Source organism: Castor canadensis, chromosome 17, assembly GCF_047511655.1.
Source record: "Castor canadensis chromosome 17, mCasCan1.hap1v2, whole genome shotgun sequence".
In the NCBI taxonomy this organism is placed as follows: domain Eukaryota; kingdom Metazoa; phylum Chordata; class Mammalia; order Rodentia; family Castoridae; genus Castor; species Castor canadensis.
The window spans coordinates 12235138-12256182 of record NC_133402.1 but is presented as its reverse complement, the minus strand read 5'-3'; the positions used below and the strand labels follow the sequence as shown (position 1 = coordinate 12256182).

The following is a 21045-nucleotide window of genomic DNA, read 5'->3' as shown; positions in this document are numbered from 1 at the left end:
AACTCAAGTCTGTCTGCTTCTAGAGCCTGGCCCTTTAAGGTCCAGGTATGACAGATACAAGCAGGGGTTATGAATAGTCTAGTGTCAGATGAGCTGTGATCCCACAGTGGAGGGAGAGGTGAGAGAGTAGCTATATAGCAGTAACTTCTGAGGGCAGAGAACAAGGCTGGAGAGAGGTTGTACAACACTGTGGGTCCATTAAGTAGCACTGTAATGTCCTCTTTAAAGTTGTTAATCTTTTTTTTTTTTTTTGGTGGTGCTGGGGTTAGAACTCAGGGCCTCATGCCTGCTAGACAGACGCTCTATGGAGAGAGGTAATACAGAGGGATTTGGAAGTGAGGGGAGACACATTGAGATGGGCAGTAGCAGGGAACTTTCCATCTTAGAAACTCCGGTGAGGGCCTAGACAGAAACTGGCAAGTTTGAGGGAAAGGCTAAAAGAGATAGGATCATTGTACTGGGCAGTGACCCAAAGATGGGTCCAAGGAACGAGGCATCATGGGTTTAGCAGCAGATGAGTTCATAGAATAGTCTGGTTTTACTTTTGAAGAGTCAGAGAAATCATTCTTGGTTGTGGCCCTTTATTTAAACAAAACAGATGTTTCTGTGCAAACAAAGAAAAATATCCTAAATTGGCATCTCTCTCCTCTTCTTAGGTTTGGGCACAAGTTGAATGTGTCAGACTTGTATAAATTAACAGACATGGTTGCAATCCGGGAACAGGGAAATGGGCGGCTGGTGTGTCTCTTACCTAGCAGTCAGGCCCGCCAGAGCCCTCTGGGGTCTTCCCAGTCGCATGACGGCTCCTCCACGAATTGCAGTCCAATTATATTTGAAGAGTTGGAGTATCATGAGCCTGTCTGCCGGCAGCATTGCTCTAATAAGGACTTCAGGTATGTCACCCATTTCCCTCCAGAAGCAGTTCTTTCATGGAAGATTATGGAACATCTATTAGAATTAATTACCCTGTGAAAGTTTGGACCTCTAAGGAATGTCAGTGACTGTTTTGTTCTCTTTTCTACAGTGAACATGAATTTGATCCAGACGCTTACAAGATTCCTTTTGTGATTCTCTCTTTGAAGACGTTTGCATCCCAGGTTCATAGTCTTCTCCAGACCCACGAGGGTACTGTGCCTTTGCTAAGGTGAGTCCTGTCGGAGCTGTGGGTATTGGAACAGCACGCCATCCTTTCTGTAGAGAGGATGCCTGCTATTGACACACTGAAAGGTGGGGAGCTCTTTGTCCTAATGTTACCAGGCTTACAGTCAAAGTCCATCTGAGATGGGATCTAGTCAGTCAGTATTTCAATGAGAAAACTTGACTTTGTGTTGAATTTCACAAACATTAACACAAGACATTGTGTTCTCCCTGGGGAAGAAATATGTGCTGTATTAGAAACCTGCAGTGCCACAAGAGTGCAAAATATCAACTGCTTGCAAAATTTAGCACTCAGAAGTATTCTTCAAAAGCACATTTAGCACAAAGCCCTGAGTTCAAACACCAGTACCATCACAAAAAAGTACCATCACAAAAAGTGCATTTATCTGCTCCATGGGCCACAATGGTAGACTAAGTGGTCTTAATACCCTGAACTTTTAAATCAGTTGAGTAATTGACCAGGAACCCTGTCACCTTATATTTAAGTCCTCCGGGAATACTTACTGCCCAGTAATTCTAGCATCATCAGAATGCATCACAGAGGCCAGTTCTGCAGCACTTGCCCCCCCTTCACCAACCTCCTCCACACTTCAGTTTTAATATTCAAACCCAGATTGTGGGCATTTAAACTAAAGTTACTTAACAGATCCATCAAAGCCTACTGTTTGGCATGTGCCTTTGCTTTTTTGTTATTTAACCTTTTCCTTTCCTTCCCCCTTCAGTTTTCCAGATTGCTATGCTGCAGAGTTTGGTGACCTGGAAGAAGTGCAGGAAAACCATGGGGGGGTCCCCTTAGAGCACTTCATTACCTGCATTCCAGGTGTGAACATTGCCACTGCTCAGAATGGTGTCAAAGTGGTCAAGTGGATTCACAACAAGCCCCCGCCCCCCAACACTGGTAGGTGTTAGGAATTTAGTCCTCCAGACCTCCCATTGTCCACTGTGTGAGACTAAAAGGAAGTTGTTGCCTTTTATTTAAAACAGCAGCACCATTTGCCAAGTGTGAAAACACCATTGAGGTCTCTGATCTTCTAAAAACTCTTCAAAATGCTGAGAGTTTGGCAAAATCAGACTTTTGAAAGTATGAGCATAAATTATGCAAAAACCTTAAAATCCAAGTTTCAGTTACCCATCTCTTTAGCTGCCTGATTTTGTGAAGCCTTTGGTTTATTAATAATTGACTGGCCTTGAAAAAAGGCCATTTGAAGGTATTTGAAGGAAATATTTTTTGATGCTGATTTACCTTTGAAATTCATTTTAGTCAACATTTCTGACCTTGATGAGTAAGCGAGTGACTTTGTATAAAGAAACTGGGAGTTTGGGCCAACATTTGGGTGAAATTTATGGCGTGCTGTGTTGCTAATGTTTACTTTCTTTTGGTGGCACTGGAGTTTGAACTAACTCATGGTTTCAAGCTAGTAAAGCAGGCTCTCTGCTGCCTGAGCCACACCTCCAAGTCCCGGTTATTTTGGAGATGGGGTCTTGCAAACTATTTGCCCAGGCTGACTTCAAACCGCAATCCTCCTGATCTCAGCCTGTAAGTAGATAGGATTACAGGCGTGAGCCACCGGCGTCTAGCTCGCTAATGTCTGTATGTAGACCCTTACTTCTTTTTGACCCCCAACATGTTTTCCTCTTCTCCTCCTACATCCCCCTTCCCCTACTGTGCAGGTAGAGAGATGAGGCTCACCAGGGATCTCAGCCCCAGTCAGTCACCTTTTGGAGAAGTGCTGAGTGAGAGTTCTTCACTGAGCTCCTCCTTTCCTCAGTGTGAGATACTCAGGGGTCTATGGATTAGATGCTCAGGGGTCTATGGATTAGGTTGCCCCTTCCACCTCTGTAAAGGTTTCCATCTGATAGTCCTTTTTTAATTAAAGGGTTTTATTTTGTTTTCTAGGTGTGAGCATTCAAGATAATGCAGAAACTTATTTCCTCCTTGGTTTTATGTCGTGGTAGTTTTATTTGTTGATTGATTGGTTGGTTGGTTTTTTGAGATAAGGTCTCACTGTGTAGCCCAGGCTGGTCTGAACTCGTGATTCCTCTGACTCGGCCTCCTAGGTACTGGGGTTGTCCATTACTGCTTTCCATAGTATTGGGTGACATTTTCAACTCCACTGTGAGTAATTATGTTCTTATGGGCTACCAACTGATGGCCATTTATACTTGGCTCTGTGGAAAAGTATGTTCCATATGACCAAACTCCAAATGGCTCTATGAAATACAACCAGTGTATAAACTGGAGAATTCCTGTATATTTTCACTCCTACGGTAGGTAACACTATGGTGAACTGTGCTTTACTTTGGCTTCTTAACTTTGAGAAAATGTGGAAATGGTTGCCCAGACCGTAAATGAGGTTGAGTAGCCAGTTGGCTCGGTGGGACCTGAGTACAAAATCTGAGATGTAAAAGGGCTGCTTGGTTCCCTCTGTTTGCTCATGATTGAACTCAAACCAGAAACTACAAAGTTAGTGACTTCCTTTCAGCACATAAAATCCTGCTTTGTGTCTTAATTATGTTCTTTCATTCTCTAGACCCTTGGCTCTTGCGATCTAAAAGTCCTGTGGGTAATCCCCAGCTGATCCAGTTCAGTAGAGAAGTCATTGACTTACTGAAGAACCAACCATCTTGTGTCATACCGATTAGTAATTTCATCCCTTCTTATCACCACCATTTTGCAAAGCAGTGCCGGGTTTCGGATTATGGGTATTCCAAGCTGATTGAGTTACTAGAAGCAGTGCCTCATGTGTTGCAGGTAAAGAATACTAAGGGGTTCCTGGCTGAAAGGGTGTTCCTCCATGACTTTGGCTGTCCCAACACATAGTAGCCAAATTCCTAAGAAGTCAGTTTTGGCTAAATGTCCTAAAGAAGCTTTCTTCACAGTGTAGGAAATCTACCCAAGGAAGCTTTCTCAGTTTTTTAGGAAACTGTAGTTCTAACTTAAAGGAACTCCTTAGAGGCCTGAGGAATATTTTCCCTCTAATGTCTGCAGATTGACTCCTTCCTCCCAGCACAGTTCTCTCCACAGTTGTTCATTATTACAAGGGAGCTGCTGAGAATGTCCACCTGCTTACACATTGGTGCCTATGTATGAGTCAGGGCATAACCTTTCTCAGTGAGTTGGAGATTAGTCACTGGGCTAGAGCATAATAAGCACTGGATCCTACGAAGTTTGTCTTGTAACTTTGCCTGAAGACAGTGTATAATAGTTTCCCATTTATAATAAAAGGCTTAAAAAACTTTAGAGTCAAAATTAATTATCCAGACTGATCATATGTTTTTCCTCTCTGTACTCATGACTATTTGAGAGAGGATATGCAGGGCCAAAAAAAGGTTTTAAGCAATTAGATCATTATTCTTTCTGGCTGCACATTTTACTGATTTATGTGTGTCTCACATCGCATAATGTAAAGGAAGTTATCCTCTGAGGGTAGTAATGAGAGAGAGAGAGAGTCAGTAAGAAGAAAGTTAGCATCTTCTGAGGTCTTAGAATAAACAATCAAAATGTTTGATTTGCAGATTCTTGGAATGGGCTCCAAACGTTTGCTGACCCTCACCCACAGGGCACAGGTGAAGCGCTTTACTCAGGATTTACTAAAACTTCTCAAGTCTCAGGCCAGCAAACAGGTCATTGTGAGAGAATTCTCACAGGCTTATCATTGGTGAGTTGATGGAAAGTAAAAGAGCAAAAGCAAATGTTTTTGAACACTTTTTCTTCCACCAAATTTTAAATTTTTGAAAACTTGGGAGTTATTGTAGGAATGGTTTTTACTCATTCTTTCTCCATTTCCCACGTTAAAACCTAGGTGTTTCTCAAAGGACTGGGATGTCACTGAATATGGTGTTTGTGAGTTGATTGATATCATATCAGAGATTCCAGACACTATCATCTGCTTGTCCCAGCAAGATAATGATACGGTGATTTGTATCCCCAAAAGAGGTATGTGACCTACATTCGCTGGAAGGGTGCTATCTGTCTCAGTGGTTATTTTAAAATGGAATTGTTTAGGGAGGTGTACTTTTCCCTCCCTTGCCATAGTTGAAGATTCCCCGAAAAGCAGTTTGAAAGCTGCTGCTCTGGTATACAGTGGGTCTTGTGTTCTTTAGCGTGAGGGAAGTCACTTGTCACAAAAAGGAAAACACTAAATTTTTAGAATTCTCTCAACAGGGAAAATGGGCATAACTAGCACTTTCTTGAAAAGCCTTGCCAAGCCTGTCTGTGGCTATTTCAGCTGTAGTTTTCTAGTTGAGAGTCTGTTCTCACAGCTGTTGCTTATCTTCTTTTTTTTTAACTCTGAGCTCCTTCACTGTCACATTTGAGAAGGACGAAAACTCAAGAGGAATGTTGTGTTTTGTCTTTCAAATTTTAGTAGTTCCAGCTGTAGGCCTGGGAAATGGAGTCATTAAAATGGCTTGTTGTCGTGTTCTCCTACTGTTACTGATCAGCAGTTATGAATCTGTGCTCCTACGGAACAGTGATGTCTGGGGATTGTGTTTCAGGCTAGAATCTGTAATGTTGCTCTTTTTCCAATTCTAACTTAAAAATTAATAGAAGCAAAAATCTAAGCTTAAATACTTTCTCTTTATTTTTGTTAAACTTTGGTGCTTAACTGAAGATCAAACGAATAAGCAGAAAGCATGTGAATATTCACAAGTACAATTTCATAGGGATAATTTCTGGATTACTTTTTATGTACAGATAGCTGTACATGTATCATGTTCATTTATATGAGAAGGGGCTGGGTTGATGGATATAAAATTGTTCCAGTTCATAAGGTGAATGCGTGGTACCTCACAATGCACTGTAATAGTTCATGACTTCCCAGTGTCCTACCGTCAGGATATGTGAGACCCGCTTGCAAAGAGGGACAGATATGTGTGTTTAGAAGGCAAAAATGATCACTTGTAAGCTCTAAATGTGACTGACTAGATGGTGGATTTTAAACATACATGGGTAGAAGACTGTGATTTAAGATTCGTTTGTTTGTTTTAAAGAACGTACTCAGGATGAAATAGAAAGGACAAAACAGTTCTCCAAGGATGTTGTTGACTTGCTGCGTCACCAACCCCACTTCCGGATGCCCTTTAACAAATTTATTCCCTCTTACCATCACCACTTTGGCCGGCAGTGCAAACTTGCATACTATGGGTTTACAAAACTACTTGAACTTTTTGAAGCCATACCTGATATTTTACAAGTAAGTGAAGAGATTCTAATTCCGTAAGTATTTTTCTGAGCATTATATATATGGATTTTTTTCATTTTCAGCAACTATTTTCCTGGGAACTAGGGAGTTATGAAAGCGTCCAACAGTCTGAAATATTCCCATCAGAGAAGCAATGTTGTTGACTCATTAGTATTTTTAGGTTAATGTGGGGATTTTCTTCAATAAAGAATTATTCTTAGCCAGCAGTTGGTGGCTCAAACCTATAATCCTAGCTCCCCAGGAGGCAGAGTTCAGGAGGATCACAGTTCAGAGTCAACCCTGAGACCTCAAAATTACCCTTCACAAAAAAAGGACTAGCAGAGTGGCTCAAGCAGTAAGATTGACTGCTTAGCAAATGTGGGGCCCTGAGTTCAGGCAACCCCAGTGCTGCCCTCCCCAAAAAAGTTTTTTTTAAAGAATTATTCAGCTAGGTATGGTGGTACACAGCTGTAATCCTAGCACTTGGAAGGCAGAGTCAGGGGGATCACAAGTTCCAGACTAGCCTGGACTCCATAGATAGTAACACCCTATCTCAAAAAAAAAAAAAGAAGTTCTTACAACTCTTTGGGTAATTATTGAAAAAGAGATGATAGTTTAATTTCTTAAACTGTGTGTTCTTTCAGTAGCTGCATATTTCTCAAACCCCTATGCTGGAGGTAGGGTGAGCACAGCGAGAATGCTGGTGCTAAGCTGCCCTAAGTGAAACCAGATTCTGCTGTTGATTTTATTAATACCTTTGAGTCCTAATGTGCTTTAAAATCTTGTATTGTCTTAAAATACACATAAGGAATAATAGAATTCACTGTCGTAACCACATTAGCATACACTTTAGCAGTAAGTACTTTCACTTGCAAACAGCCTCCAAGCACTTTATCATCTTGTCCATTGAACCTCCATATCCATTAAACAACATGTGCTTTATAGTTACTAGCTTACATTTTCATGCCATTTAATTTCATAAACAATCATAATTTGTTCAGTCTTCCCTTTCTTTTTCATGTGTTTTCCAAGGTACTGGAGTGTGGAGAAGAAAAAATCCTTACTTTGACAGAGGTGGAACGGTTCAAAGCTCTAGCTGCTCAGTTTGTTAAGCTTCTGCGGTCCCAGAAAGATAACTGCCTTATGATGGCAGACCTGCTTACAGAATATGCTAGAACTTTCGGGTACACATTTCGTCTTCAAGACTACGATGTCAGTTCTGTTTCCGCTTTGACACAGAAGCTCTGCCATGTTGTAAAGGTAAACAGACACTTTTCATGGACTAGACCTTGTGGCATAATCTGCATGGAGGAATGTGAGGTGCTTCAGCTTGCTGGTTGGCACTGTGTGCTGCTTGCTGTTGCTTCACAACTTGTTTCGTGTATCATCAATACTTCAGTAGGGAATGGGTGACTTGGTTTGCACTTTAGATTTGTGGTCTTCCTCCCATGTGTTTACTAATGGACCTTTTAAACTGATGAGGTCCGTTTTCATCCCAGGGTACATGTGCTTAGGTGCATCATTCTCAGCAAGGCTGACCTGGAGTTAAATCCTTCCAGACAGCTTTCTCTCCAAGGTTCATGAGAGACTATAATCACATATCTTTTCTTTCTCCAGATCCTGACTCACTTAGGAGTAGGTTTGGATGAAATATGGCTTCAGAATTGCTTTGAGTGCTAGGAAAGCTGTATCAGAGGGCTTCTTCCTCTTTGTCCCTGTTCTGCCCTGCACTGACACCCCTCCCCCAGCCCCAGATGTAGGTTGAGACACCTCCAGGACCAGGAAAAGGCACTACCAGAAGAACGAGGTAGATGGGGAAGCATGATTGGTGGCGACAGTCCCAGGTGCAGAGAGGCTTTATCTATGTCCTGATCAGCTAGAGGAGAGAGAAGCATCACAGAAAACAAGGAAGGAGCAGTCAGGAAGCATACTAGGAGAGTACAAGTCCCAGCACCAGGGAAGGGAAATGGCCATCAGGGGCCCATGCTACTGGAAGGGCAAGTCAGAAAAGGACCAGCGTGACCATAGGGCTTAGCCAGGTGGTGATAAGTGGTGTTGCTGGTAAGAGCAGTGGACGTGGACACAGAAGCCATTGTGAGGGGTTGAGCAGTGAGCAGAGGTGAGGAATGGCAGTGCATCTTCCCCACGGCTTTCCTTCTGTTTGTGGGAGGAGGGGGCCAGCTTGAGGGCATCACCCAGAGACTGGGATGAGGAGCATGGGAGCTTTGGGCTGCAATTTTCCAATTGAAGAGGATTGAGTGTGTTTGAGAACTGCAGAGAAAGACCTGCTTGAGAGAGAGAAGATAAACGCAAAGGTAGAAAGGGTGGTGTCCTGAGGAGGCAGGAGGTGTAGAACAGGACGGGTAGCTATTACTGTAAAGTGTTACGGGAGAAGGGGTCATAGGGCAGTGCCTATGGAGGTAGGTGCGGTGTTTGTCAAAAGGAAAAGGATGCTATCTTCCCATCAAGCAGGTGAGATGAACTGATCATAAAACTTAGGACTCAAGGTAGAAGTGTATGAACAGGGTCTGAACTGTGATGGTGAGCAGGAGAGTGGCTTGATTTGGAGATTGAACAGGATGTAGGAGGCAAGTTGTGAGCTCAGCAGATGGCCTTGTGAGGGGGAGGAGTGAGTGGCCACTCAGGCACAGGCCAAGGGAAGCAGATAATAGGCATTTCCCAGATAGGCACAAGGAAAAAGTGTAGCGATAAAGGCATTTAAAGAACGGACAGTGCTAGTGAATTAATGGCCCCTTAGTGCCAGGATAGATAGGAAAGTGGAAAGGGGGAAGGCTCACGAACTGGGGCACATAGGAAGGCCAGTGCTGGTGAGGCAGAAAAGGGGTGCAAAGTCTTGAGCAGTTGGATCATCTTTGGTCTCCTATCCCCATGTCAGTAGGCTTCACTGTCCTTTGCATGTGGGATGCATGGGAAGCCTTTTGAATGAGTTATATTGGAAGTGGGTAAGGACAAGATCCAGAGTATGCCCCTGGGGGTGGGTGTCTGGAGTAGATCTGAGTAGAAGGTGATGTCATTGGAGATCAGGAAGTTGAGTCCCCAAGGTGTTCAAAGGTCAGAACTTTGGGAGGGTTGGTCTCAGGTTGGCAGGAAGACTCTAAGCCATGGCCAAAGACTGATGGATGAAGTCAAATAACTTGGAAGTTTTGTGCAAGCAACAAAGATGGAAAAAGGTGAGATACCCCAGTGTGCAGCCTTGGCTGCCCACTTAATTTCCCAAAGTACTTCTAGGAAATTCCTGAGTTGCCTGTGAGTTCCTTATGCAATCATCCTGAATCTGCTCTGAGCATTAGCACAGCCCTCCTAGGTAATTCTCTGTGGCCGGGATTGAGACTTAAGACAGGGGTCCCAGTAGCATCAAAGAAGGAGGGTTTTATTTTGTTAAAAGGCAGTAGTTGTAGTAATGGTGTGGGTGGGTGTCTTAAGAAGAGAACTGCCTGAGCAGGAAATCCATACAGTTCTGTAGTTGTCTAAGTGGAGTGGACATCTGCCAGCACACTCTGGCCTTGGCCTACCATGCGTCTGAGACCCAAAACCCAGACAAAGACCCAGTGTGTTGGGACAGTTCTTTAAGGGCCACGTGCCTCTGTCTCTAAGACTCCAGAGTCCCAGAGAGGACAAGCTGTGATCACTCAGTCCTTACCGTAGGTGTTGTGGCTTTTGGTCAGGCAGGGAAAGCAAGAAAAAGAGGAAGAGAAGCCGAGAGAGTGAACATCGGTTTGATGCCTGAGCAGTGTGTGAACAGAAGATTACTTGCTTTTAGTTCTAGTGAAGTGTAGAGACTTGCTTCCTCCTCCAAGGTCTGCTGGTCTATCACCAAGTGCTTGTTTTTGCACGTGGCGTCTGGTCCTCATATGATAACAGGTGTCTCTCATAGGCTTCTCTCCCAGTACACTGAATCCTTCAGAATCTGAAATAATATAATTGAGTAGACACTCTGTTAAAGATGAAAATGCTAGCTTTTTAATAGTACTGACCAGAAAAGTGCAGTTTACCTGTGGTCAGAGTGGACTCTGCCTTCTGTCCCTCCTTACCTCACCCCTCCTTTGAACATAGCAACCCTTAAGTTACCAGCTTGAGCTGATGGATGTCAGCTGACCCATCTGTCTCCTTACCATAGGGAAGAATGGAAAGAGTGAATGAAGAAATAAAGAAGGGCTAGGAGAATGGCTCAAGTGGTAGAAACCTGCCTAGCAAGCATGAGGTCCTGAGTTCAAACCCACTCACTTTACTTCACTTTAAGAGAAAAGTTAGAGTTATTTCTTCTATTGATCTCATTAGACAAAGTGAAATTAGCTGAGCTGAGTAGGACCTAGGTCGTCTCTCCTGAGTTCTAAAAAGTATGGATTCTCATTTTCCCCAGGTTGCTGATATGGAATCTGGCAAACAGATTCAGCTGATCAACCGAAAGTCTCTGCGGTCTCTCACTGCCCAGTTGCTGGTGTTGTTGATGTCTTGGGAAGGAACCACCTATCTTTCTGTTGATGAGCTCAAGAGACATTATGAAACTACCCACAGCACTCCTCTCAACCCCTGTGAATATGGGTTCATGACCTTGTCAGAACTGCTGAAGAGTCTGCCTTACTTGGTGGAGGTATGTGTGTTTGTGGGTCTTTAGACCATCACGTTGAAAGCTGTAAAGCTGGCTATTCCTGGATGACCCCTTGGTCTAGATTTGTGTGTGTAGATGACGGAGACCTTAGAGATCTTTGAAATTGACTGGTTGTTTTCAGATGAACACATGGAGGTATAGAAGAGGTAAAGGAACCCTGCTGAAATAAGGAAGTCAGATGAAAGCCCTGGTGTCCTGATGCTTAACTAGGATTAAGCCTGGTATCCTGCTCCAGGACCTTTCTGAATTTAGGTGGCATATGTGATAGCTTCAAGTGACTTAGCAGTGGAGGTTAAGGGTCAGAAAGGAAGGTTTACTGGTTGGTTGCCCAGACAACTTTTTAAGAGTGACACTTCAAGGTTGGAAGAATTTTAAGAGAATAATTGCTGAGGGTAATCCCAGCACTCAGGAAACAGGAAGATTGAGGTCTAAGCCGGAGCAAATAGATGAGGTCAAAATTGACTTGGGCTGGAGGCATGGTTCCAGTGGTAGAGTACTTACCTAACAAGCCCAAGGCCCTGAGTTCAAGTCCCAAAATAAGCATAAATAAATAAACAAATAGACTCAAAAGAAAGTTAAAATTATATCAGTTGCTTATATTGGTTATAAAGGTCATTGAAATTTTATAATGGAAAAAGGTACCAGGACCAGGGTTAACAATTGAGTTTTAATTAACCCTGAAAGAACAGTTAACTCCAATTTTTAAAAGACCACTCTAGGACACTAGAAGAAAAAGGGTGTAGTTTACCACTTATTTTTGTTTGTTCATTTTTGCTTTCCTGGAGATCAAGCTTAGGGCTTCACACATGCTAGGCACATGCTCTACCATAGATCTACAACCCCAGCCCACCACTTATTTTTATGTAGCTAAAAGAACTTTGATACCAAAACCTAATATAGTCCCTTAAAAGAAAATGATAAATAAGATACTAAAAAAGATACTAAATAAGATACTAACAAATAAGATTCAGCAATGTAAGAAAAGAATGATAAACTTTTATTATCACATAACTGTGATAGTAAAAGATGTCAAGTCCAATATTTTCTAAACTCTGTTTAGTTACACTCTGAGAACATGAGTTCTGGATAATGTTAATGGATATTTCGAGACAAAAGATTTTCCATAGCCAGCTAAGGTTGGGAAATATTCCTTCTTTTAGAGATTCTAATGCATATTAGAGACTCTGAAAGGGTTTATGATACTGAAATCTGGTTTACTTGCAGACATTTAGGCTGTGTGTATGTATGTGCATGCTTGTGTTTCTCATTTGCTTCTGTCGTGTTTTTCAAGAACGCCAGTGTCTTCCTGCATCAGTGTTTCTTGGAGACAAGATTGAATGGCCTCAGTCTTATTATATGTGCAGTGTTCTCCACCAGTGTTGCTTCCCCTTCACTGCCTCCTTGGCTTGAGACCATAGTTTCCTTCCCTGCTTACTCAGGATTTCTTCCCAACCCCTGTAATCTGAGACCTGCTGATAAACTAAAGTTTGTTCTAGGCTGTGTTCTTCTCTTGACTGAGATCCTTGTGTGAAGCCTTCATTCTGCTCTTCTTCCTCCTCCTTTCCAGGCTGTTGCTGAATTTGGTCTTTTTCAATGTCAGCAGGTTTTCACTTCTGAGGAGTTAGTGCTAGTCACTGAGAAGGTTTCTAATCCTGCTGTTCCTTTTGAACCAGGTTTTTACAAATGATAAGAATGAAGAGTGTGTGAAGCTCACAAGTCTGTATTTGTTTGCAAAGAATGTGCGGTCTTTGCTTCATACTTACCACTACCAGCAGATTTTCCTTCATGACTTCTCTATGGCCTATGCCAAGTATGTTGGAGAAACATTGCAGCCCAAGACATACGGCTACAGTAGTGTGGAGGAGCTCTTGGGAGCCATTCCCCAGGTGGGTATTTTACTCAGCTTCATGGAGAGTATCTTCCTGAAGAGCCAAAGGCTAACTTTTGAACACAACATTGAGGCTTCCAGAGTAACAAACTGGCAAGCATTTTGAAAATCAATTCTTTGAAAACATGCTGTTAGCATAAGATAAATGAGTTTTGTGTTTCTCACTGATTCTGTGAGATAAATGAGTTTTGTGTTTCTCACTGATTCTGTAAACCTTTATTAAATTCCTGTGTGCCAGGTGAGTAAGTCCCAGACCCTGCCACCAGGAATGTGCTGGCTAATAGAGCAGGCAGGGCATCTAGGCAGGTGTTTGGTCAATGTGGCCAGTACAGTGGTCACCTCGACCACTGTGCTCAATGTACTGAAGAGGGCCATGGGCAGGACCCACTCCCAAGCATGGGGGATCCCTGGAATGCAGGTGTCAGGATGTGGATGAGTAACCATCTGACAGAAAGGGAGAGAATGGTCTGAGCAGATGGGGAGCAGCAAGAAGCAGTGTGAGGTGGCAGGGCATTAAACCTGTGCTGGAGGGACCAGGGCTGTCACAGTGTTAAAGCACTTGCCATGTACAGGGCCCTAAATTTGATCCCCAGCACCACCAAAAGTAAAAGTGGAAAACTAAAACTCATGTTAGATCCTGCCTGGGAAGTAGGAGCTCAGTTTTGAGTCCTTTGCTTCTCCAGGAAAGGCACTGGTCTGTACTGTGAAGAGCCAGGAGGAGCCCAGCTTTGCATCAGGAAAGTGTCGCAGTCACTGCTATCCACGGTAGAGCTGAGGGAAACAGGAGTGGAGGGAAGCCTGCCTAGAGTCCTGGCCATTGCTGGAGTACCAGGATGTGTTAGTTAGAGGAGCTGAGCAGGGGTGAGAAAATGCAGGTGGAGAATCTCTAATCTAAAAAATTACTTCAAAGTCCAAGAATTTTTGAGTGCCAGCATGACACCACAAGTGGAAAATTCCACACCTAACCTCATGTGATGGGTCACAGTCAAAACACAGGTATATTTAAAATGTTGGATAAAAAATCTTCAGGCTATGTGTATAAGGCATGTATGAAACAAATGAGTTTCATGTTTAGATTTGGGCTCTGTTTCCAAAATACCTCATTGTGTCTATGCAAATACTCCAAAATCTGAGACATTTCTGAGCCCATGCATTTCAGATAATGGAAGCTCAGCCTGTAGTGAGCTTGGGAGCTTAGGAGCCAAGCTTGGGGACAAGGCAACAAACAGTTCACATGGAGATCCCAGGAGCAGAAGACTGCCTTGGCCTACCCTGGCTGAGGAGGGGAGCTTCTGTGTCAGCCTTGCAATCGGGAGCTCAGTCTGAGGACCTGGGAGAGCACTGTTAATTCTGTTAGAAAAAATGATAAGCACGCTCCTGTGAGAACTTTTTTCATTTAAACACTAAAACTGGTGTTGGGAAGATGGTCTTTTGAGGAATCATGAAGAGTTTTCAAGCTGCGTCTCATGATTTTTCAACTGCTCAGCTTTTTCTAACAGACATGCTTTTGTCAGCTTCTTTCTGTTGCTTTAAAAGCTAAGGGAAGAGCATAGAAAAATGGCTTTCAGCGTGAATTAGGTTTCTAAGCTCTGAATTACGCAGACACAGTAGGTCCCTCTCCTCCTAAATTCTAGAGCAATTTCCCCTTCTTTTCCACTGCTTAACCAGTAGTATGTCTTGTGTGCAGGTGGTCTGGATAAAAGGACATGGTCATAAGAGAATTGTAGTGTTAAAAAATGACATGAAAAGTAAGTAAGCCCCTGACCCCTGCCCTGAAACAGCTGCGGTTCTCTCGCCATCATCTCCTGATGGGTGTTCCTTGTCCTCTAGGCCGGCTGAGCTCATTGGGTCTCTGCCCCACCAGTCATGAAAACCAGCTGGCAGACAGCGAGCGAATCCTGGAGGTGCCTGAATCATCATGCCCAGCCCCAAAACTGCAGCTTGGAACAGGTAGTGATGGTACAAGAGAAGCATCCAATAAGACAAAGCTGGTGAAATGCCAGGGACATGGCTTGGGGTGCAGTGTGTGGAGGAAAGTAAGACAGCATGTCATTTCAGTATTAAAAGTTAAATATTCATACTTTTCAAAAAGCAGTTTTGGTATTTAGTTAATAACAGAAAAATCTGGCCTGCATTTTATAGCATTCATTGCATGTGTGGCCGGGTGAGATCCTTAAAGGGATGTTGATGCCCTTTGTGATAATATTGTTTTCATTTAGGTGTTAAAGCTTTCTGACTTGATAGCTTGGTAATGGTAATTCAAGACTACTGCAGAGGAGGAGAGAGCTCAACTTGAATTCTACAGGGTCTGGAGAGATTTAGAGCCAGGAGCAGAGTGAGGGCTCAGAGGGTAGAAAATTAGTATACGGAGACAGCTGGGGAAGGGGATTCTTGCTGAACTGACCTAATGGGAGTCTGCTAAAGGCAGTCCAGGGACTTAGTATCGGGCTGGGGATGAAGAACTTGCTTGGGTGGTAAGGGTGATCAGATATCAGGGTGGGGCAGGGGCCTTACTAAGCTGGCTGAGCAGGATTCTTGCTAGACGTGGACATGCAAAGACAGAGCAGACAGGACACAGAAGACAAAGGCATGGCTGGGTCAAGAAGAGGCTTAGAGAAGCTTGATTGAAGTTGGGTCAAGAAGCCTTTGTCAGCGACTTCTGAGGAAAGGCGTGACAGCAGTGCAGCCACGTTTGTCCACATGCCATTGGGTCACACCGGCTCTTTTGTGGAGCCAGCTCTGTGCCAGACAGAAATCAACTCTCTTGAATTTTACAGCACTTTAAACTTTGCTGAGTGACTTCGAATCTATTGTTATCTGTGTATAAGGATCTTAACCTCATACAGCTCTATAAGAAGCGTGGCATGTAGTGCACATCTATAATCCCAGCTACTTGAGAGTTCCAGGCCAGACAGGGCAAAATTAGCGAGATCCTATCTCAGAAACAAAATACAAACAAAAGGGCTGAGGGTGTGACTCAAGTTTTAGAGTACTTACTAGCATGCTCAAGGCCCTGGGTTCAATCCCCAGTACCAGGAGAGGGGGCACTGATAGATTGAAGTGTTCCTATATCCTATGCTTAGAGAGGAACTCTGTTTATAGCATTCCGCATTGCTAAGCGCTGTCACCACAACCTTCCTCTGTTGGAGCTCCCTCTTTCCAGCTGAGGAATGGAAGTTCCGGGAAGAATCAGCTAAGGAATGACGGTGTCAAGATCCCAGTCTTCTACTTTGGAGCCTTGCTTGTTTAACATCTTGTGCACTGCCTCAGGGTCTTGTATGTTTCCCCTCTTCAGAAGTGACTGCAAAGCTCTTTTTCCCAGCTGGGGCCTCTGGAGGGACTGGTGTTTCTAAGAACACAAATCTTTAGGAGATACTGACTTGTGACATCTCAGTCACCAAGGGTTTCTCTGCTAACAGACTTTTTTTTTTTTTTTAACTTTGAGTACTTCTGTTTACTACATTTTTAAAGCTTAGAAAACCTGAGGTGCCAACCCAATATTTTCACCTGGATAGACTGTGGTGGCCTTCTCTTGCAGGGCCTAGTCAAACAGAGCAGGAGCTTCTCCGACTGGCCAGCAGCTCCCCTGTCGACCTTCTGTGTGCGCCTGTCCCTTCATGCCTGCCATCCCCTCAGCTGAGACCAGATCCCGTCATCCTGCAACCTGCTGATCTCATTCAGTTTGAGGAGCGCCCTCGGGAGCCTGCTGGTGGGTCACACTGTGTTTGGTGGCGTTTTCTTTGTGGGTTTAAAAAGTAAAACTATGTCAGTATATTAAATGTTTGATGGGGGTGGGGAAATACCTGACTGTTTGCAGTAGGTAACCACCTGTGTTGATTATTCAGGACCTCCCTTCCCTGTGTGTGCAGACAGGACTCCCAGCCTGGGGTTGCTGGAGACCATCAAGCAGGGAGACTGGAGGGTGATGATGCTGGGCTATGGAAGAGCCCCCAGAGACTGGGCAGTGCCCCCCACCTTCCTCCCTTCATCTTATCAGAGGCTCAGCTGCTACTCTTACCTGAACCTGCTACACATGTTACCTATACTTGGGGCCCAGAGGGTACTAGGGCTTATGAAAGTGTGGTTTGAAGACCTGGAGTCTGCCCTATGATCTAGTGCTTGAGAAAGATTGATCCTTATACCTTAGGGTCACACTGCGCCAACCTTGTGTGAAGTGCCTTAGGCTGCTCACAGTGCTAGCCCTGTGCTCAGGGCAGACAGACACAATCATGTGTTAACTCAAACCATGTTGCACTGGAGCCATTATTCTTACTTTGCAGGGTGGGTGACTAAAGCATAGCTTGTGCCAAAACTGGAGCCAGCTGGCCTCGGGCCATTTGACTAGGAAGTGGACCTAAAACCTCTTGTCTTTTTAGTGATGTCACCCCACCTACTGTAAGGAGACCTCACTGCTCTGTAGGGACTCCTTCATTCTCTTCATTCTCATAGTCCCCCTCTGCCTATGCTGGGGTCACTGCTGGGCTGGTTCTCACCATCTTCAGTCTTCTAGGCAACATTTGGCACTGGTGACTGGTGAAGACCTGAGCTGTCTTGGTTAGGGATCAAGGATGCATACAGCTGCCTTGTGATGTGAGAAAAGCCTGCTGAGAACACAGGGGACCCACCTGTGTTCCTGTGGAATACACAACTGGAATTGGTAGCTGCGTCTCCAAGGGGCTGCGGCTTTTGTGCACTCAGTATACATAAGCTCTGCCATGTGCATGTGAGAGAGAGAAATGCAGCTTGCAGAACATGGGCAGTTCTGTCCTCTTGTGTTCTGAATAGGAGCTAGAACCTGCTGTCCCTTTGTCCCTCCCGCCTCGCACATGCCTCTGGTAGCAGGAGCCCTTTAGCACATGCAGTGGGACCCTAAGGTATAAGGATCAATCTTTCTCAAGCACTAGGGCTCTGTATGCACCGCCATTGGCTTACTTGTGGCTCTATAAACATTGCAGGGAAACTGGCTGGGTTTTTGACTCGGTGCATTTGTCCCCTCACTCCTAGTGTTAGGGCCATGCAGACTTCAGGTCCTCTGTGAATAGAATGGCCAGGAGCCTCCTGGCACTAAGGACCCTCCTGGCTCAGAAAGTTCATGTATGGCTTATGAATCCATCATGACCTGACAGAGACAATGGATGACACAGACTCTAAGTGCAAAACAATCGCCCATTGAGTAGTAGCCAGAAATGAGATCTCTAAAATTTTGTAATCTAGGGGAGGCACGAGATGCAATTTATAATATTTGATTTTTGTGACACATAATATTGGCCACCCAGCTGATATGTAAACTGTGGCCTAAGTGTGACATTTGTGGGTTCTAAAAATATTTTTTGACAAATTCAAGGGAAAAACTGAAAACAAACACTTCTTATGGGTCCTCGAACTGAATGTGTTTTGCTTTTCTGTGTTTGTAGAAATTATGATTTTAAACCAAGAAGAAAACATTGAAATCCCAGTACCAGTAAAGAAGGAAAAACTGCCCTCTGAACCCAGCTCATCATGCGCCCCAGCAGCTGCCCCAGTGCCCCCCGGCCCTTCCTCGGAAGCCCCCGAGTCGCTGCTCAGCAAGAACCCTGTGGAAAGCCCAGCCAAAAAGCAACCCAAAAATAGAGTAAAATTGGCAGCCAACTTTTCCTTTGCACCTATAACCAAGCTTTAACTCCCATTTTGAACATAGTTAGGATGGGAAAGAAACTGTCTGATTCTGCACACAAAAATGGGCTCAAAAACCATCCATTTCTGTTTTAATGAAGCCCCCAGAAGCCACGTATTTCTTCTTTAGATGTATTCCACATGTTCTGTTTCCTTTACATTGAACACAGCTGCAGCTGAAGTTTTCCTTTCTTTCCTTTTTTCAATTATTTGAAAGAATTCTGGCATTTGTTAAAGAATCCTTAATATATTTTATCAAATTTTTCTTAACTATGATGAAATCCAGTTGTTCTGGAAGAAGTAAGCAGCGAGCACTCAGCTACAGAAAGTGGTTTTACTTCCCTTGAGCCAGTGCGATCGTATCACCCTCCACGTAGTGTCACAGGCCTCTCACCCTTTGCTCACCAATGCGCCCAACAGTATTAACTAAGTGTGTGAGTGACTGACGCGTCTTTGAAGCAAAGCCTGTTCCGTGAGCATGCAGCTCACGCGAGGGAGGAGATGAGAAGGGGTAGAGCTATGTCTTCAGGGTGAAGTACAGTGGTTCCTGGCTTCCATGTGACTTGTTAGTGTGCCTTGCTTTTTATTTAACTATGTCTGTAGTTGACAAATGTGGCTTCACAAATTCTTTTAAATGTTTCCATTTTGGGGTTCCATTTAGGAGCTTTCTAGAAAGTTGAGGATGTTTTAAGCTTCCCTGCTGTGTTCAGTTCCAGTTTGATGTGGATTAGGTTAAGGAAAAGGAGATGGTCTTGGTGTCAGGAATTTAAAGTCAGCATTTGGATTACGACACATGTTATTGTGTGTCGAGAGGCAATATTGGAGAGTCTGATTTTCTAAAATATGCATCAAATGCATAAATTATAAATCAGAGCTAAGTGGTGAGGTACTTTAACAGGAACAGGATCAATACTATTTCCACTAGGAAGAGATGGGAGTTCTATCTGTACATGTGAAGGCCAAGGTTGATCAACTTAACCTTGTTTCTGTCATTTTAAAGCTGGTTTTGGAAGCTGGGAAGCTTTACGTGTGAAGACGCGTGTCCTTCTGTTAGCTCAGCATCTTTTAATAGTGTGTTTTTACTCTTGTTACTTCTCGCTGTTGGAAGCATGTTTGGGTTTTTTGTGGTGTCTGTTCACGTTGGGGAAAAGCCAGCCTTTGGGGGCACTGCCCTGTGGAATGGCCTTCCTCTCTCTGGGTGCCTGAGGTGTCTGCTCATGGATGGCCTCTCACCCCTGCTTGAGAAACCTGACATTTACAATGGATTGTATTTGTTGGGCAAAAAAGGCACATCCATTCACAGAGCAGAACCTGTTGGCACCAGGTCTTCCACTAGTTAGATGGTTTCTTTGGGGGAAATGTTTGCATTTTGTAATTTCTAGAAAGCCAGAAAATGGACTCTGATTTTGTAGCCAGCATTTTGATAAAATGCCACAAAATAAGGGCTGTAGAGAGATTTTTACAAGCTGAATTTTTGTTCCCCAAATCTTTTAAATGAAGCCAGTGATTCTCAGTTCTCAACACCTGGCCCCAGTCAAGATGGAACAACACTGGAAATCCTACCAAGTATTATGGCACTCTTTGAATCCTTCTGAAGGCATTTCCTCTACAGACATAGTGTCACAGGAAGTAAAGTGCACATGTGCAGCTTTTTAAACAGGGTAATAGTGTTGGTGTTGAGCACATCAGTTGCCTTACTCTGAGACAAGGCTGAGTTTGCACACTTGAACTTCAGGTTTGCTAGCATGGAAAGAATTGTGGACTTTAAAAACATTAAGAGGCGGCATTACAAGTCACTCGGAACCATCTCAAAGAGCAGGCTCTGTGGGCCGCAGACAAGTGAGTTCTGCACTATCTAGTGTATGAGTGCGTCTGTGCCATTTTCGGGGTTGTCAGTCTGGGACGGAGTGTGACTAACCATCACTGGTGAAAGCGTGAGAATGCAGCGGAAGCATGTGTTGGTGACGTGCTCCAGTGGCCAGTCCCATCGCTGTCTATTTTTTTATCCAGAGGCTTAATTAAATGATGACGCAGTGATGTGTGCATTGGGACGATAAGACTATTTCTGGGTGGAAAGCTGTACTGGATTTGACTTATCTGTTTAAAAAGATGAAAGTTATCACCCCAACCCCCTTTCCCATCTTGCACTGTTTATTTTGGATCGGGCTTGGGGGAAGAGATGTTTTTCTTAACCGTCTACTTTGTTTGAACACTCTTTTTGTGGTTCAAGTGCTGTTTTGTGTGTTGGGACCAAACAGTTGTCAATAAACTTTACAAGCAAGCATCTAAGGTGAGTGGCATGATCTGTGTATGGTGTGGAGGGAGGTCAGGGTCATAAATCAGCCCAGTCATCCTCCACTTATGTCCCCCAACTCTTCCCCCAGACACAGGTGTGAAGTGGTAAGTAGGCTGGTGTGACATTTCAGAGCCCCTTTTGGCTTGGCACCTGCCCCAGGCAAGCAGCTGGGCTGCTGCTTACAGCCTGTCAAGCCTGTCAGTGTGTGGAAAGTCGTAGCCTTCCAGCTAGGAGTTGG

At 44.0% G+C, this 21045-nt stretch overlaps 1 protein-coding gene across 11 annotated transcripts in view; it reads left to right on the top strand.

Annotated features, from left to right (window-relative positions):
- The window catches only part of Marf1 (meiosis regulator and mRNA stability factor 1), a 40934-nt gene extending 20139 nt beyond the window's left edge, over nt 1–20795 (top strand). For all 11 annotated transcript variants that reach the window (XM_074059309.1, XM_020164435.2, XM_020164434.2 and 8 more), the window contains 14 exons: nt 657–893; nt 1025–1144; nt 1881–2056; nt 3690–3910; nt 4675–4817; nt 4962–5095; nt 6151–6353; nt 7374–7601; nt 10723–10953; nt 12645–12857; nt 14547–14607; nt 14690–14809; nt 16398–16568; nt 18274–20795. In XM_074059309.1, the coding sequence (XP_073915410.1) occupies nt 657–893; nt 1025–1144; nt 1881–2056; nt 3690–3910; nt 4675–4817; nt 4962–5095; nt 6151–6353; nt 7374–7601; nt 10723–10953; nt 12645–12857; nt 14547–14607; nt 14690–14809; nt 16398–16568; nt 18274–18518 (2503 nt within the window). In that variant the 3' untranslated portion in view covers nt 18519–20795. The remainder of the gene's footprint in view (nt 1–656; nt 894–1024; nt 1145–1880; nt 2057–3689; nt 3911–4674; nt 4818–4961; nt 5096–6150; nt 6354–7373; nt 7602–10722; nt 10954–12644; nt 12858–14546; nt 14608–14689; nt 14810–16397; nt 16569–18273) is intronic.
- Nucleotides 20796–21045: the final 250 nt, after the last annotated feature.